This window comes from Canis lupus, chromosome 30, assembly GCF_011100685.1.
Source record: "Canis lupus familiaris isolate Mischka breed German Shepherd chromosome 30, alternate assembly UU_Cfam_GSD_1.0, whole genome shotgun sequence".
Lineage (NCBI taxonomy): Eukaryota > Metazoa > Chordata > Mammalia > Carnivora > Canidae > Canis > Canis lupus.
The window spans coordinates 17,358,870-17,378,369 of NC_049251.1; the positions used below are offsets into that span (position 1 = coordinate 17,358,870).

At 42.0% G+C, this 19,500-nt stretch overlaps 1 protein-coding gene across 1 annotated transcript in view; it reads left to right on the plus strand.

Annotated features, from left to right (window-relative positions):
* The first annotated feature begins 15,278 nt into the window (after positions 1 to 15,278).
* GLDN (gliomedin) overlaps positions 15,279 to 19,500 on the plus strand; it is a 63,455-nt gene continuing 59,233 nt past the window's right edge. Inside the window, exon 1 of the mRNA XM_038580418.1 lies at positions 15,279 to 15,641. Coding sequence (XP_038436346.1) covers positions 15,279 to 15,641 — 363 coding nt within the window. The remainder of the gene's footprint in view (positions 15,642 to 19,500) is intronic.

Below are 19,500 nucleotides of genomic sequence, written 5' to 3' on the forward strand. Positions count from 1 at the left end.
GCCAAGAAGGGAGGAGTGTTGAAGACCACTGAAGGTTGCAGAGAGAAGTCCAGTAAGATTGAGAAGTATGCATTGTATTCAGCAAACAAGTCATCAGTGACTTGTTTCTTCTATTTTGTTTATTTTTTATTTCATCTTCCCATTCCATTTCCTTGTACTAATTAGTTGTACTGTTAGAGCTGTTATTCAGTTATTTTTCTTTTTAATCTGGGGTCTCTATTTTTTTCATAATATTGACTTCTCCTTTTTGTCACTAATAGACTCATACTGTTCTTCCATTGCATGAAGATAAGACTCCAACTATTTTCCCCAAGCTCTATTCTCCTGCTGTTCTTCCTCCCCTAAAGGATGCTTTCACTTCCCACTCTCATACCAACATGAGACGTGTGGGAAAGTTTTCCTTCCTCTCTTTCTCCTTTAGTACTTTCAGTTCCAGGCAATTCTAACATTTCCTTTGAAATATGTCTCTTCTATTTTGAGTACTTCAATTACACATCCCTAAACAGCCTATTATTATTCATACAAATGTAACTAGTTATATATTGTAAGGATTCTTGCTCATCACTATTTTTTTCCTTTTTATCCTCCATCCATCCTAAAGCCCTTATACAGATTCATTTATTGTTTGATTAGATCCTTTATTAATATCTTTTTCTCTGATGGAAGATGTGGGTGACATGTCCTTGGAATCTCTGCATATCCTTAAATATACTTCTTTCACTCTGACAGGGGAACAAAGTCTTGCTATAGGGTTCTTGGTATGCACTATTTTTTTCTCCAGTGATCTTCACATGATTCACCACACTCCTCTCTGCTTCAAGTGTTATAGAAGAGACAGTTGATTGCCCCATGATCCTTCTTCCTCTGTCTGTAACTTGTACTTTCTTTCTGGATGATTGTAAATTTTTTTTTAATCCTTAGACTCCAAGAATTTGCTAAACTCTGACTCATTTGTCTTGCCCAGAACTTGCCAAAACTTTCCAATCAGCAGTCTAGGGCCTTTTTTTAGCTTGGGAAATGTATTTTCTACTACTGAAATATTATCTCTCTCTTTTCCATCTACTTAATTTGTGTGCAGATCTTGTCTTTTGGCTCCAGAAAGGTTTTTTGTGTTCTACTGGAATCTTTACATCCTAATGTTCTTATTATTTTAAAGTTATTGTTCTTTAGTGGCTTGTTTTTATGCAAGTCTCTTTCCTAAGAGTGTTGCTGGGCTCCTTAGGTGTTTTTTTTTTTTTTTTTTTAGGTATTATTTATTCATTCATGAGATACACACACAGAGAGAGAGGCAGAGGCAGAGGGAGAAGCAGGCTTCATGCCCGGAGCCCGACGCAGGACTCAATCTCAGGACTCCAGGATTGCGCCCCGGGCCAAAGGCAGGCGCTAAACTGCTGAGCCACTCAGGAATCCCCTCCTTAGGTATTAACAGTAGTTTCTTTTGACTGCTTTTGGGGTCAGTGTCAATCACTGAGGTGCTTTAAGAGGAGCAGATCCACAAGCGGTGGGCAGTATTCACCTAGGCAAGATGCCAGAAGGAATACTCTCATTCCCCACTTTATCATGTTGTCAAGTCTTAGGAATAGAGATAGAACACAGTCACCTGTACAATTCCCCTCCCTCTCATCCAGCTGGGTCTCTTTGCTAGGATACCTACTGGTACCCAGATACTGGGGCCGCCTTCTGATCATAGAAGAAGGGGCAATCTGGAATCTAGGTGCTTACATGTACAGATTTAAGAAAACAATACAGGTCTCATTCAAGAAGTTATCTCAGAGTGATGGCACTGATGCAAGCAAGATGGCAGAGTAGAAAGACCTTCTTCCTCTATACATATATTGATTCAACAATTCACAGACAAGTTCCTTTTGTGAGAAATTCAGAAACTAATTTAAAGGTTTTTGCACCCCAGGCAAACATGAAACTGGGCTCATTGAAGCCAGGAGGAAAATTCAGAACACCCTTTTGCCAGAATTCCTACTCCTAGCACAGCACTGTATGATCAGGAAGAGATTCTCCAGGTCCAGGTTTTCAAAGGGGAGAGAAAGAGTTGGTTTATGCATCCAGTGGCCCAATTTTTTCAAAAGGGCCAACAGTCTAGCCACCCAGGGGAGAACAGAGACAGTGACTTGGATTGGTAAATGCCATGACTCTGCTCAACACAGAGAAAATAGGAAACACCACAGCTGCCTTCTTCTCCCTGGTGAGGGAAGGAGTTGGTCCAGGCTTCCAACATCAAAACTTTTCTGGGAGCTTCTCAAAAGACTTGCCTGTCTTGGAAGGCTGATATGACCTAAAATATTGTAGCTTCCTGGGGGCTAGTGAGAACAGAAACAGAGATTTAGATTGGCAGTCACCATAGTACCCCTTCCTGATTCAACACAGAGCAAGCAGAGAGAGAGAGAGAGATGATAGATAGATACATACAGAGAGAGAAAGAGAGAGAGAGAGATAAGTAACTGTTCCCAGATTCTCCCTAGGGAAGGAAAAGTTGGACAGAGTGTCCAATGATACAACTTTTCTGAGTACCATCTAAGGAACTGGCTTCAATTTCACTGGCTTCAATTTTCACTTCAATTTCACTTGTCCCAGCATACTCTAGACATCTGGGATCCGCAAAGAATGTAGAAAGTGGGTTGGTTTAATACAAAAGATTGAGGATCCCCTAGAATCTCTGGCCAGGCTGATTGATGGAGGTCTTCTCCTATATACAGCCAGTCTGTGAAGACTAATGAGAGGTGGCTGTTTTGTCTAATGTACAGACACCAACACAGAGTCCAGGAAAATGAAGAATCAGGCAAAGATAACACAAAAATCTTCACAAAACAACCCTAATGAAATAGGGTTATATGATATACTTGACAGAAAATTCAAAATAACTGTCATAAAGATGCACACTGAGGCCAAGAGAACATGAATGAAGTGATAATTTCAATAAAGAAATATAAAATATAAAAAGGGGCTAATAGAAATCATGGAACTGAAGAATACAATAGCTAACCTTAAAAATTCACTAGAGGTGGTTCAATAACAGGCTAGATCAAGCAGAATAAAGGATCAGTGAATTTAAAGATAAGTCATTGAAAATAATTCGGTCAAAAGAGCAAAAAGGAAAAAAAAAAAAAAAAGAATGAAACAGTGTAGAAACCTTAAAGGACTTATGAGACATCACCAAGCAGGCCAACATACACACTGTAGGAATTCCAGAAGGATAAAAGATAGAAAGCACCAAAAAGCTTATTCAAGAAATAATGGCTGAACATTTCTCCCTGACTCTGGGCAAGGAAATGGACAACCAAATCCAAGAGGCAAAAAAAATATGAAAAAAAAAAGAAGCAGAAAAATTCACACTGAGACACATTGTAATCAAATTGTCAGAATTCAAAGGCAAAAAGAATTTTGAAAGCAGAAAGAGTAAAGTAAATTATCATATACAAGGGAACCATCATAAGACTATCAGCAATTTCTCAGCAGAAACCTTGCAGGCCAGACGGGAATGGTAGGATAAATTCTAAGTGCTCAAAGGAAAAAGCTGCCAACCAAGCATACTGTACTGGCAAAACTGCCCTTCCAAAATGATGGAGAGATAAAGACTTTCAAAAGGTAAAGGGAGTTCATCACCATTAGACTTCCTTAAAAGAAATACTAAAGGAAGTTCTTCAAGTTAAAATGAAAGTGCACCAAACAGCTACATGATAGCATAGTATAAAATGTGTTGGTAAAGGTTAATATAAACACAAATACAGAATACTGTGTTACTGTAATGGTACTGGGTAAATTACTTTTAATTCTAGAGTTAAACAAAAAGATAAAAGTATTAAAAATAACTAAAAATATCTTAAAAGAGAAACAATATGTTGTGACAACAACAAAATATGTGAGGAGAGAAATTATACTGTAGAGTTTTTATATGTGATTGAACAGCTTAAAATAGACTCTTTTTTATGAGCTTAAGAAAGACTTTTAACTATGAGCCCCAAAGACACCACCAACACCAAAAATACCTATAGAATTTACACACACACACACACACACACACACACAAAAGAATTTTAATATTATCAGTACCGGGCAGCCCCAGTGGCTCAGCGGTTTAGCACTGCCATCAGCCCAGGGTGTGATCCTGGAGACCGGGGATCAAGTCCCACGTCGGGCTCCTGCATGGACCCTGCTTCTCCCTCTGCCTTTGTCTCTGCTTTTCTCTTTGTGTGTTTCTCATGAATAAATAAATAAATAAAATCTTTAAAAAATAAATAAAATAAAATAAAATAAAATTATCAGTACCAAAAAATCAACAAAACTCAAAATAAGACAGTAAGATAGGAAAAGACAGATAAAAAAATTTATAAGATCAACAAAAACAACAAAATGGCAACAGTAAATCCATGCCTACAAATAATTAAATATAAATGGATTAAACTCCCCAATCAAAAGATATAGAGTGACAAGATAGATAAGAAAACAGACCCAACAATATACTATTTATGAGAAACACAATTTAGATGTAAAGACACAGATAGGCTAAAAGTGAAGAGATAGAAAAAGATAGTCCATACATATGGTAACCAAGAGAGAGCAGAGGTGGCTATAGATAGACTACACAAAATAAACTTCAAGTCAAAAACTATCACAAGTGAAAAGAAGGACATTATATAAAGGATAAAAGGGTCAATTTACTAGGAAGATATAACAATTATAAGTATACATGCATCCAGTATCAGAGCACCTCAACATATAAAGCAAACATTGACAGAACCAAAGGAAGAAATATATAGCAATGCAGTAATGGTAGGAGACTTCAGTACTTCACTTGTAATAATGAAACGTAGAATTTGAACAAACACTGTAGACCAACAAAACATTCTAACCAGCAGCAGAAGAACATACATTCTTCTCAAATGCACATGGGATTTTTTTTCTGGGGTATATCACAGGTTAAATCACAAAACAAGTCATTATAAATTTAAGAAGAGTGAAATCATACCACGTATCTTTTCTGAAATGAATCTAGAAATCAATACCAGAAGGAGTACTGAGAAATTCAAAGATATGTGGAAATTAAACAACACAGTCTTGAACAAAAATTAGTTCAAAGAAGAAATCAAAAGGAAATTGGAAAATACCTCAGGTCAAACAAATAACAACAAGACCCATAACACACCAAGATTTATGGGATGTAACAAAAGCAAATACTAAGAGGGAAATTTATTGAGATTAAAAAGAAGGAATAAAAAAGAATAAAGATTTTAAATAAACAATTTAACTTTATATCTCAAGGAGCTAGAAAAAGAATAAACTAAGCCAAAAATTAGCAAAAGGAAAGAAATAACAAAGATTGGAGCAGAAATCAATGAAATAGAGAATAGGAAATTAATAATAAATAAAACTAAGAGTTGGTTCTTTCAAAAGATAAACAAAATTGATTAACCCCTAGATAGACTAAAGAGAAAAGAGAGAAGACTCAAATAAATAAATTCAATAATGGAAGAAGAGTCATTACCACTGATGCCACTGAAATAAAAAGGATTAACAACCTACTATGAACAATCATACAACAACAGATTGGATAGCCTAGAAGAAATCGATACACTTCTAGAAACATACAACCTAGGAAGACAGAATCACAAAGATACAGATAATCTAAATAGACCTATAGCATGCAGGTTGAATCAGTAATCAAAAACCTCCTAATAAACCAAAGCCCAACACCAGATGGCTTCACTGGTGAATTCTACCAAAAATTTAAAGAATGCCAATCCTCAAATTTTTACAAAAGATTGGAAAGAAAGGAACACTTTCACACTCATTTTATGAGGCCATCATAATCCTGATACCAAAAGCAGACAAAGACACCACATACAAAAAAAAAAGGGGAACTGCAGTCCAGTATCCCTGGTGAATGTAGATGCAAAAATTCTCAGTGAAATACTAGCAAATTGAATCCAACAGCATATTAAAAGGATCATATGCCAAAACCAAGTGGAATTTATCCCTGGGATGCAAGGATAGTTCAACATATAAAAATCGATTGATGGGATACATCATATTAACAGGATAAAGGCTAAAAATCACATGATTGTCTCTAGATGCAAAAAAAATTTTTTTAAAGATTTTATTTATTTATTCATGAAATACACACACAGAGAGAGAGAGAGAGAGAGAGAGAGGCAGAAACACAGGCAGAGGAAGAAGCAGGCTCCTTGCAAGGAGCCCGATGTAGGACTCAATCCCAGATCCCGGGATCACACCCTGAGTTGAAAGCAGATGCTCAATCTCTGAGCCACCCAGGCATCCCACAAAAATTTTTTTAATAAAATTCAACACCATTTCATGATAAAGACTCTCACCAAACTAGGAATAAAAGGAAATGGACTCTCAGTGCCCCTCACCTAGGCACTTGATGAGATGAGCACTGGGTGCTATACTATATGTTGGGAAATTGAACTTCAATAAAAAATATATATATATTTTTAAAAAGGATATTGACTCAATATAATAAAGGCTGTATATGGAAAGCCCACAGCTAATATCATACTCAGTGGTTAAAGTGAGCAAGGCAAGGATGCTCACTTTCACCACTTCCATTCAACATGGCATTGGAAGTACTAGCTAGAGCAAATAGGTAAGAAAAATAAATACAAGGCATCTAAATCAGAAAAAAGGAAGTTGGAGTTGTTTGCAGACAATATGATCTTATATATATAAAATACAGAAGACTCCATGAAGAACTGTTAGAATGATAAAATGACTCAGTAAAGTTGCAAGATACAAAATCAACATATGAAAATCAGTTGCATTTCTATACACTAACAACAGACTTTCTGAAAAAGAAGAAGTAAAACAGTTTCATTTACAATCGTGCCAAAAAGAATAAAGTGCTTGGGAATAAACTGAATTAAGGAAGTAAAAGATTTCTATACTGAAAACTACAAAACACTGTTAAAAGAAATAGAAGAAAATATAAGCAGAAAGAGACATCTCAAGGTTATGGATTTGAAGACTTAATATTGTTGAAAATGTCCATACTATCCAAAGTCATCTACAGATTGAAAGCAATCTCTATTAAAATCTTTATGATGGTGTTTACAGAAATAGAAAAAACAATTCTAAAATTCATATAGAACAACAAAAAGAATAGCCAGGTCAACCTTGAGAAAGAAGAACCAAGCTGTAGTCCTCACTTTTCCTGATTTCAACATATATTGCAAAGCTACAATAATCAAACCAGCATGGTTCTGGCATAAAGACATATAGGCAAATGGAACAAAATAGAGAATCCAGAAATAAATCTATGTATATATGATTAACTGATCTTTTGACAAATGTACCAAGAAAACACAATGAGAAAAGGATAATCTCTTCAACAATGTTGAGAAAACTGGGTGTAAATATGCAGAGTGATTAAACTGGATTCCTATCTTAAGCTATACACAAAAATCAACTCAAAATGATTAAAGACTTAAATGTAAGACCTGAAACTGTAAAATTCCTAGAAGAAACAGTGAAAAAGCTTCATGGCAGTGGTCTTTGTAATAATCATGGATCTGACACAAAAGCACAGGCAGCAAAAGCAAAAATAGAGAAGTGGGGAAAAAAGTAGACAAGTGGGACTACATCAAACTAAAACACTTCTGCACAGCAAAAGAAACAATCAACAGTGAAAAGGCAACATGTGAAAAGGGAAAAATATTTTCAAACCATATACCTGATAAGGGGTTAATCTCCAAAATATATAAGGAACCTCTACAACTGAGTACCAAAAAAACCAAAAACCCTAATGACCCAATTTAAAAATCGGCTAAGTACTTGAGTAGATATTTTCCCAAAGAAGACATATAAATAGCTAATAGGTATATGAAAAAATTCTCAACATCACTAATCATCAGGGAAATGCAAATCAAAACCACAATGAGTTCTCATCCTCACATCTGTCAAGATGGCTATTGTCAAGAAAAAAAAAAAAGACAAGTGTTGTTGAGGATGTAGAGAAATTGGACACTATTGGTGGAACTGTAAAATGGTGCAGCTGCTATGGAAAACAGTATGAAGCTTCCTCAAAAAATTAAAAATAGAGCTATCATACGATCCGGTAATCCCACTCTGGGTATTTATCTAAAAGACTTGAAATCAGAATATTGAAGAGATATCTGCATTCCAGTATTCATTACATCACTATTCACATTAACCAAAATGTGGAAACAACTTAAATATTCTTTGATGGATGGAGAAAGAAACTATGGCATATACATACATAGAATATTATTCAACCTTAAAAAAGAAATTCTGCAATATGAAACAACATGGATGAGCTTTGAGGGCATTATGCTAAATGAAGTAAGACAGTCAGAGAAAGATAAATACCACGTGACTATCTAAAATAGTCAAATTTGTAGAATGAAAGACTGGAATTAGTGGTTGTCAGGAACCGGGGTAAGGGGAAAACGAGGAGTTGCTAATCAAAAGACCTAATGTTTTAATTAAGAAAGATAAGTAAGTTTTAGAGATTTATAGTACAATATTGTACCTACAGTCAACAGTACTATATCATATAACTAAAAAGTTTGTCAGGAAGGTAGATCTCATGTAAGTGTTCTTACCACAATAAAATAAATTTTTTTGAAGAGACAAAGTAAAATGACATACAAGAATAATTCATTCCTAATAACTTTGTGAGACTGTAAAACAAAAGAAGAGAGAGGGAAGGAAGGGAGGGAGGGAAGGAAAAGGGAAAAAGGAAGGAAGGAAAGGATAGGTAAGATATAGCCTAATATCACAGTTATGCGCATCTCTTAAAAAAAAAGAAAAAGAAAAAGAAGTCATCTTGGTTCAGGGTCTATAGTCTGACCTGTGTTCCCCCTGGCTGGGGACAATCCTCCGGGCCCCTGGTTCTGCAGATGGAGTGCCATCTCTCCAGACTTGGTATTGGCAGGAATCCCTTTTGTTCCCTTTCACTTGGACTTTGGAGAGGTGAGGCATATCTAATCTTGCTTTTCACTCTGGCTTCTGAACCCCAAGGAGGAAAAGTCTTGGTTTCTCAGGCCCCAAATTCACCTTTTGTTCAGGTTCCATATTCATCTCTGAGATGCAGGGATGACAGTTCCCCTATTTGGTCTCCAGGAAATCGTCTGACATCATTGCTCTCCCTGAACCCTCCATAAATTGCTAGACTGGGGACTGGCTTTCTCTCTCTTGCATAGTTTACATAGTCTAACAATCAGGGCTTGCTCCGCCTTTGTTTTAGAATCTTGGAGCCAGGGGCCGCTCTAAGCCCTTTTCCATTTCATCAGTTTGAATCCTTTCCCTGCCCTATTTTTCCACTTCCTGTCCATCATCTTGAGCATTCCTGACTGGCCCAAGATTTGAGTCGAGAAGGTTCCCACTTTCGATGAATGCTGGTGAGGTTTCAACAGTATGATCTTGAGTGAGTTGCTTAACCTTTGTGAGCCTTGCTTTCTCGTCTGTGAAGTGGTTATAAGACCTGCCCTGCTCACTTCACAAGCTGATTATGGGGCTCAGATGACATGAGAAAGTACTTTGAAAACTGAAGTGCCCTACACATGTAAAACTTTGTTTTGTCCTTTCAAAAACAGTGGTTCAAGTTTCTTAAGTGGAGCTTTGAAGTATTAAGTTACTTCCATGGATCTAACCATGTCAAAGCTACTAGTAGAGCTTTTCTTCATATTTTCATTCTGTTTCTAAAAACAATCACTTTTTTATGTACTGAAAGGCCATAACTGTAGGTGAAAAAGAAGGCTTCTGTCCACTGTGATATGATTACAATTTAAGGTTTGCTAATACTGGAATTGCAGACCTGTCTTTAACATTGATCAGGTGGTTGATATGATAGATGTGGAGATGTGCCCCACTTTCCATTTCAAGGAAGGACTTGCTGCCCAGCTGCAGGGAATGAGGTCAGGGTATACCTCAGCTTTGAGAGCCACCTGGCCCAAGGCCACACTCTTCCTCAGGTAGCCCACATCTGCCCTGTGACTAGGTGAGAGGGGGGCGAATGCCAAGTCTATTCTGGCTTGACAAGGGACACTCCAATGGCTAATACTCGATTCAGAGTTCCCCATAGGGTTGGCTGAGACTTTGCAAGACTACATTGAGTTGGACTTCTTCCTCTACCCAATCCTGCTTCCTCTATTTCCTTCACAGATGCTGATCCCTAAAAAACATCTTGCACCCCAAATTCCATCTCAGCATCTGTTCCAGAGAACTCAATCTGTGATAATTGGCTAAGATGCACTGGGGAAGGCAGGATGGATGGGGTGGGGAGGGCCATCTTTATCGCAAACACAGCAAATTAAGTACAGAAAAGGTAGAGGGAGAATTTGAAATAGCCCTACTCTACAACTTTGGACAACGCCATGTCTAACAATGATTGAGTGACTCTCAGATATGCACTTATGATAGGTGGAAAGCTGTTGTTACTTGCCTAACTTACTTAGACCAAAATCTCAGAAGGGAAGCAACATCTTTCTTATTCCCAATGCTAGAGATGACTTGATTTGATGATCTCACCTTGAAGTACCAAAAAGTGCAAATATGTGCTGGTTGTCAGACAAAAACTCCAGCTAGTATCAAGATTAGCCAAATCATCTAAATGTTAGTCATGGTTCTATTTTTCAACTACCTTTAAATGTGCAATGAAAGAGAAAATACCATTTTCTAGAACTCAATGTATTCTTATTTCATTTAGAAAGATGGATTTGAAAGCTGAGATTTAGCCGAGTAGAGATCAGAGATAGTTTCTGTAGTGACAGAAGCCACTGCAAATCCTAGCAATAAAAGGTGATCTTTGAAAATGAAAATCTGTCATTCATCAACCCAATCTCCCACCTCAACACACACACTTAAAACCCTTAACTAACTTCCCGTTGCTCTTACAATAAAGACCTGAGTCCTACAAAGTCCCACCCACAGAGTCTGGCCCCTAACTCAGTCTCCAGCTTCATTTCATTCCCTTTTTCTCCTTGCTCCCTATGGTCTTTATGCTATAACCACATTGGCCTTCTTATGGTTCCTCAAATAATCCATGGTGCCTCCTGCCAGAAGATCCCACATGTGCTGTCCTCTCTGACTACAACTCTCCCACCCACACCTCCACTTAGTTAACTACTGCTGGTCTTCAGATTCCAGCTCAAGCACCACGCTTCTTCAGGGAGACCTTCCTTGACCCCATACCCCACATCTAGGATAGATTCCTCAGTGATATGATCTCACAGAATAGCACTCCTTTCCTTCAGATCATCTATCTCACTGTCTCATTTAGAATTATACTCTCACACAATTACTGGGCTAATTCCATCTCCCCACTTAGACCATGGGCTTCAGGAAGGCAGGAATGGTGTCTGGTTTTGCTCTCCATCCTATTCCTTGCTCCTAGCGCAGTTCCTGACAGATAGTAAACACCCAATTTGTTGAATAAATAGATAAATGAATGAGTATATGAACAAAGAAAAGAAATCTCTGACTTTTTTTTGTTTGGGGAGCTTGAAGTTTCATGAGGTTAAAACGTAGAAATGTTGAGTTAAAAACCCAACATGGTTGGGGAAGATATATTTGGTGGCAACTATTACAGAGATTTTCTCCCTAACCCCTGGCAAGGAGAAAGGATGGGGATGGGGAGGGAGGACAGCACCATCAGAACAAGCATACCTCCCAACCTCATTACAGAAAATGACAATACCCAAGATCAGGCCTGAGAGTAAATGAAAATTATTCACTTGACAGTCAGGAGGAAATGCTGTGGAATTAAAGTTGGAGTATATTCTTGAATTGGATGCTTTTCTCCAGGGCCCTAAAGTTTACTAGCTGGAATCATTTTTTCGGAACCATTCCATTTAACCTTTGAAAATGAAGCATCTGTCTTTTAATAGAAAAGCTACTTCTCATTGTAAAGATAGCACGCAATGTTCTTGGCTTCCTTGGTATCCAGAAAAGGAAAGTCAGATATTTCCCTGTGTCCTCACTATATCTTGAACCCCTATGTCAACAAAATAGGCCAGATTAATAGCTAACTTTTTTTAGAATTACTTATTACTAAAAGTACTAGCCCATCCTGAGAAACACTAGGTAGAGCAGTCTACACAGATGTATCTGCCCCTCCAGGAGTCACGGGAGGCTTAGGAAGCCGGAGATGGAAGGGCCCCAAATAACCAATCTCAAAGCCACTGTATACAGAAAAGAGGCCAAGTTTACCATCCATTGAACACTTTTTTCCTCAAAAAGCATTTTAAAAAGTGTAATTAGCTAATCAATTTATTAATCTAATATTCCTACTTGGTATAAGCCCCTGCTGTGTCACAATGGAGAGTGGTCCCTTTCCTAAGCATACCATACCCCAATAAAAGAAGTAACATCTGGATGAGCTAAGTTGTTGGTCAGCCGCACAAGGCACAACATGGGTATTGGCAATACAAGCCGCACAAGGCACAACATGGGTATTGGCAATACAGACAGCCCATAGCCAATAGCACTAATGACCACTGAGCATTTACTATATACCAAGCACTCTACATGTATTTTCTCATTAAATCCTCACAATCTATGAGATAGACATGATTATACTCTCCTTAGAAAAGCTGAGTAACACACCTAAGGCTGCAAGTTTAGAGCAGTTTCAAGCTTAGTTCTATCTGCTTCCAAAGCTCATGCCTATAGCCTCTGAGTCTGCGAGGGCTTGCAGACTTCAGGGAGAGGGAGAATTGAGTGTGGTATGGAAGGCAAGGCTTGATGAAGGACAGGGTTCCGAGATAGGCCTGAAACAGGCACAACTCTGAGACAGGACAGAGAAGGAGGAGAGTCAATGCATGGAGCTGTGGTGGAGCAAGGCTGTAGGGAGAAGACATTGAAGAAAGGGGAAAGAGAACAGAGCAAGGCCGGTTGCTTGGATACAGCCATGTTGGGGAGAGGGGTGAGGACACCGGCCTTGTGTGCCGTAACAATTTGCCCCCTCTTCTCCTTTTCAATAAAATACTATATTCCTACACAGAAAGACTTGGAGAGGGAACTAGAAGAAGTGTTGAGTGGAAGAGGAATCTTGCCTTTCCTTTGATCTCTTTCTGCCTCTCTGCTCTGAGTGCAGCATCCCAGGCGTTCCACCTATGGAGCCCAAAGTCAGTGCTACAAACCTTTTAAGTCCTACATCCGAAGAAGGGTAGCATCTTTGCCTGAGGTTGTCAGATAAAGCTTGGCTGACTCCAAATGGAACTGGAACTCCACTCCTTCTACTGACTGTGGAGTCTGAACCAGAGGGGTGGGGGCAAGTGTGTCAGGCTACAGTTACTCTCCCAACCCCTGGACAGGCAGCCTTCCAAAGAAGGTAGTTCCAGTTTGGTAGCACAAGCAGAGTTTCATGCTTAAGCCTTACTACCGCTAGGTACACATCATGTTACATAGACATATATTTACTGTACAGCCTTTTATTCATTCATTTGTTTGTTCACTCATTCAAGAGGTAAATTACTGAATGGTCATTTCAAGTCAGGGACTTGTGCTCGGTATTGGGGGAGATTAGGTCAAACAATATGCTTGTATAGGTTAGGTTATAACCTAACCTCAGGAGCTTAATACTCTGTTATTGCTGGTGGGCATTGATGACATGATCAAGAAATAGTAATTATAACGAATGCCAGGATAAAGAGAAGCTTAGGAAGCTCCATGGGACTCCAATTGCTCACACCGCAAGCTGCTTGCCTTGTTCATTTCTGTACCTCACGTGTCCATCACTATGCCTGACACACAGCAGGTGCTCAGTAAATTTTCAGTGAATTAAATAAAGATCTTACTGCGCCTGACTCCTAGCTCTGTCTCTCTGTGACTTCTCTCCATTAGTTTAAGCCTGGCATCCTAAGCCTGGATGACATAAGGAAACATGGCATTCTTCAAATAGATCACAATACGTTAGAATTGGGAGAAACTTGACAAATCTGTCTGTATCGCTTCCATTTCCTCCTACACATCCTGTCCCCATAGTTGAGGTTCTTCAGGAACCACTTGAAACTGCTTGCTTTCCTAATTCCTCCTCATTCTGAATGCTCTCCTAAGAATATGCAAGTTGGTCAATGTCCCAATTAAAACTCAGGAGTCCAGACCTTGACCCAGAACCATGACAGCTCCAGCTGGCTTGATGGCAGGGGGCCACCTCCTCCTCTGAAATAATGGGCGGTGGAAACCGCGATCTTGGCTTCTGATTAGGGTCTTCCAACACCATGAGGGTCTCCTAGGGGCCTTGGGGCCCCAGGGAGGCAGAGCCATTCTGGGGAAAGATGAGGAACAGAGTGGAGGGGTCCTGTGAGGAGGCTAAAAATTGACTCCGCCTTTGGGGGGATAGTGATCCCTGAGGTACAGGCACCTGAGCGGACAGAAAAGAGAGGGTGTTGTGAAGGAGTAACTAGGAGGCATGAGTCAACTGCCCCCTCAAGCAAGGAAGGCTAGGTAAGCTCCAGAAAGGGCCTGGCCAGAGTCCTAACTCTTCAGCCAGAAAGCACCTCAGAGTCAGTTCAGAGTGGTCTTGGGACATGCTCAAAGCCCTTCAGCTGAGTGGTAGCAGAACGGGGTTAGAATCAGGGCTCTTGATTTCTACCCTTGAGTTCTCTCCCCCCCCTCACCCCGGTGCCTCCTAGGTATGGGTCTCATGGGGGAGTTCTTGGCCTGTCACGTTTTAGGAAATCTCCCTTCAAAAAGGACTCCTGCGTCTCCGGCAGGACAAAGCTATTGTGGTTCTATGGGCGGCCAACCTCTATCCATCCCCTTCCCCGGAAATATCTCATGGGGTTTTCAGTGGCCACGGGATGGGCAGCCTGGGCCCCCACCCAGCAGCAAACCCTGGGGCAGCGGGCATATGTCTTGGCATCTGGGCATCTGGATCCTTTCCTCCGGGGAGGCCAGTGTGGGGGCAACGGCGTGGAGTCCAGGGACTTGTCAGCCTTGAGCATCCCCGCTCCCCCCAGTCGGCCCCTCCCTCTGCCCGCCCGGGCCACAGCAATGCCCACACGCAGGGCAGTGAGAAAAGGAGGGGACCTGGGTTTGCCGGGCTTCCTGGCCCGCCCCCGCCCCCTGCTCCCGCTCCCCTTCCCGCCGCCCCGCCCCCCCGCCCGCCGGTCCCTCCGGGCTGCTCGGGCGCCGCCACTGCTGTCCCCAACGCGTCCCGCCAGCCGGGGCAGAGGGCAGCGTGACTCACGGCGCTGCCACCAGCCCACGGCCTGCCCGCCCCGTATAAAGGCTGCCGGGCGGCGGCGGCGAGCCGGGCCGGGCCGGGCCGAGGCGCGCAGAGCATGGCCGGGGGCGCGGAGCGAGGCCGCGGGGGCGCGGGCTGCGGGCTGCGGGGCGCGCTGGCGGCCGTGGCGCTGCTGGCGGCGCTCAACGCCGCGGGCACCGTGTTCGCGCTGTGCCAGTGGCGCGGGCTGAGCGCGGCGGTGCGGGCGCTGGAGGCCCAGCGGGGCCGCGAGCGGCGCGAGGACAGCGCCCTGCGCTCCTTCCTGGCCGAGCTGAGCCGCGCGCCGCCCCCGCCGCCCCCGCCGCCCCCGGACCCCGCCGGCGCCGCGCGCAGCAAGCGCAGCCACGGCGGGGAGCCCGCGCCGCACCTCCGCGCCGAGAGCCACGACATGCTGATGCTGATGACCTACTCCATGGTGCCGGTAGGCGGGGGCCCGGCTCCCCGTGGCGCCTCCGCCGGGGCGGGCGGCGGGCAGGGCGGGGAGACAGGCCCCGACGGACGGCGAGGCGCCGAGAGGGAGGCCCGGCGGGGGCTGGCACCCGGGCAGGCGCCCCTGCACCTGAGCCCGCGGAGGTCCGTGCGAGGGGGAGGGGGTCAGGGGCTGTCTCCCCCCTCGGGCATCCTTGGGTGTGCAGGTAAATGCAGGTGAACCCGCGTCGGCGGCGTCCGGGACCGTCCACTTGCGCCCCTGACTTCGGAAGAGAGCGCTCGCAGCCTGGCGTGAGGGGAGCCTCGCGCTCCGGGCCCGGGCCCCGCGGAGAGCGCACATTTCGGAGAGTCTTCCCCTGGCTTGTCCAGGGCTCCGGCCTCTCACCTGGCCTCCCACCATCCTCGTGAGGTTGGGTGAAGCGAAAACAGCCCCAATTTTACCGAGTCGCCTGGAATCTTGGTGCTGCTGATAAAGTTGCTCTTGGGTCTTAAAGCGCTTTCCAGATGGAAGAGATCAAAATAGAGAAATTTTCTTGAAATCCACTGAGGAAGCCCACGTTCTCCTACGGGCTCCAGCGGGTCTATGGAACCCCAGAGATTACCAGTGTGCACTCAGGGGGCGTGGAGCGAGGGAGAGTCCCTAGCTTTCCATTAGATTTTCATTAGAATTGCACTCCCCCAAAAAAGGTTTAAGAAACTCTGCTCCAAGTCTTTAGAGTAAAGCCTCAAAAATCTTTTTTTTTTTTTTTTTTTTTTTTTTTTACAGTTCAAAGTTTGCTTTTGCGGATTTTTAACTCAATAATTATCTAACAATTGCATTTAGATCACCTTGCAGGTCCCCATTCCATTCATTACCCATTTCAACCACAATGGTCTTATTTCATTTTATAATGACAAAGATTTCAATTCTGTCACCCCCAAGTCAAGTGTGAGCTGTACTTCGGAATCCTAGGTATTCTGAAGATAAACTCACTTAAAGCTTCTGTATCATAGAAGCTTTTAAATATCTTATATGACCTGAAATGCTTTTACAACTACATCATGGAAATGTGGCATACTGCAAATACATCTTTTCAGAGAGATCAAAATCTCTATTCCTGTTTTTTTTTTTTTTTTTTTTTTTTTTTACCTGTGTCATCATTTAAAAATCTGGGACCAAGCAAAGAATTTTCAAAAGACCTCTGTAGGGGCACCTGAGTGGCTCAGTTAGTTTAAGCATCTGCCTTAGGCTCAGGTCACGAACCCAGAGTTCTGGGATTGAGCCCCAGTTGAGCCTGCTTCTCCCGTCTCAGTCTCCCCCTGCTTGCACTCTCTCACTCTGTGTCAAATAAATAAATAAAATCTTAAAAGAAAAAAAAAGACTTTTGTAAAATGAAGAAATCTCCTTTCAGGGAATTTATTCTTTCTCTTGGCTCTCTACCATGCATTTTGAGGGTTTTTTGAAACCCTTCAGGAAGGATGCATCTGAGCATCAACATTTTATATTTTTAATCCTGCTTTTAAGGTAGAAGCCTGTGTATTGCAGTCTGTTCAGTCACTAACGCAAGAGAACAGAGAGACCCATTTCTGTGTCAGTCTGAAAGCTGGATTTAACTATCACCACCTGCTCTGTTATAGATCAGAGAGCAGAAACATCACATTTGTCAGGCTGAGAAGCGTTCATAGATTATCACCCACTCACCCCCCATTTCTAATGGATATGCTTTCACCTTATAGCATCATTGAAGGAATTTCCATGCAGATCAGGATAAAGTAGCTGTCATATTGCCGGCTTCCCCATTGGGAGTAGTTCTCAAGCAGTAGGCTAGGGGGTCACCTGGAAGCATATTGAAATGCAGATTCCGTGGTCCCACTGTCACACTTACAAAGTGGTCATCTCCAGAATTGTCTTCCTTAAGAAGTCGCCTGATCCCCATTCCCCCACCTTCCCACCCCCTTGGTGAGCTTGATACAAGCGATCCAGGTGCCACTTTGAGAAATTGCTGTAGATCACTGCTTCTCTACTTTAATATGTATACGAATATCTTGATGGCCTTGTTCAAGTGCAGATTCTGAACTCAGAAGGTCTAATTTCAGGCTGGAGATCCCACATACCAGTGCTGCTGGTTTGAGGACCACAATCTGAATAGCATGGTTCAAGAGCAGTAGTTGCACATTGAAATCACATGGGGGGCTCTAACAGGACTGTATGCAGATCCCACCACCAGAGACTGAATTCACCGTTAGAGGTGCGGTCTGGCATGCCTGGACGTTGGCATGCCTTCTTGCTGACAGTGAGCAGCATGAAGCATCTTACTCCCACCAGGTCTCTTTTGAGGCCTCTGCTCAAAGCAGAGGAGCCCATTTTATTGCTGAAAGGCTTTTGCTTTATTCTAGCAATATTCTCACTCATCTTTGCAAAATTTTCTCCATTTTTCTCAGAATAGAGAATAATTCACACGAGGAAACAGTGTTTTAAAAACCACTTTTTGGGTGCCTGGGTGGCTCTGTTGGTTAAATTCTGCCTTGGCTGGAGTGGAGATCTCTGGGTCCTGTGATAGAGCCCCACCTCTGGCTCCCTGCTCATCAGGGAGCCTGCTTCTCTCTCTACCCCTCCCCCCAACTCATGCCCCCCCTTAAATAAATAAATAAATAAATAAATAAATAAATAAATAAATAAATAATCTTTTTTTTAAAGCACCTTCAAGGGCACCTCTGGTAGAAAAGTTGCTAAGAGAACTATTTAGTATACATCATGGAGGTCGGTGTGCACACCTCTTATGGTTGAAGTCACACCTTCCCCTACCCTTATCTACAGCACCAGTAGGTTTGAATGGGGATGAGATCAGAGGTCCCCCCACTGACAGTCCGTGTCCTTAGAAATCTAGGAACAAAGAAATATGTTGTAGGCAGACTAATGTCAGCATTTCAGAAAGTCTTCCCAAAGGCTCATTTATCCAAGATGAGCCTCCTCAAGCTTACTGACACTTCAAAGTTCTGTGCTTTGGGCTGAAAGCATATCAGCTCAGCATGGTAATTCTGATTAGCACATTCTGCCCAGAAACTGGTTGTTAAAAGGGCAGAGTAAGTAGTCATTACCTAAGAACAGTTAGTTCGGTACAAGCAAAAACATTAAATCCTTGAAAGTAAGTGGATACTTTGGAAAAAAGTAGTAAGGGCCCTGGGTACCCCTGAGCTAGACCAACAATAGGAAGCCATCTGCCAGGAACTCCTGCAGGAGAGGGTGCCTCAGTTTACTCCCCACCCCACCTCACCCCAGTCCCGTCTCACTTCTCTTCCCATCAACTGCTTCTTTGTCCCATTCTTCAGGTCTTACACTTACTGATCTTCTGGTAGCCTCATCATCCTGTCCAAAATCTAGGCCCAAGCTCCCAGTAGGAAAAAGATGTTACTTCTAGTGATGTGTGTCTTAAGCTCTGGGTTGATGGGTTGACGATTCACATGTTTTAAAAAATGAAACTCTAAAACTACTGGAGGAAAACATGGGTAAATTCATTTTTAATGTTGGAATGGGGAAATCTGTCTAAAAATGTAAATGCCAGAAGCAAAGAGTAAATAAACTTACCTACATTTAAAAAGCACAAAGAACAAACAAACAAACACACATCTCATAAACAAAGGCAAAAGATAAAGCACAAACTGAAAAAAAAAACCATTTACAGTTCATATCATAGATACAGGGCTAATCTATATATTACTCCTATAATTTTATAAGAAAAAACCCCAAGAATTTAATAGGAAAATCAACAGAAATAGGAATCCAATAGGAAAATGGAACATAGTTCTCAGAAAAAGAAATACAAATGTCTCTAGGTAAACATGTGAGAAAAGATGTCTTGGTTAAAAATGCA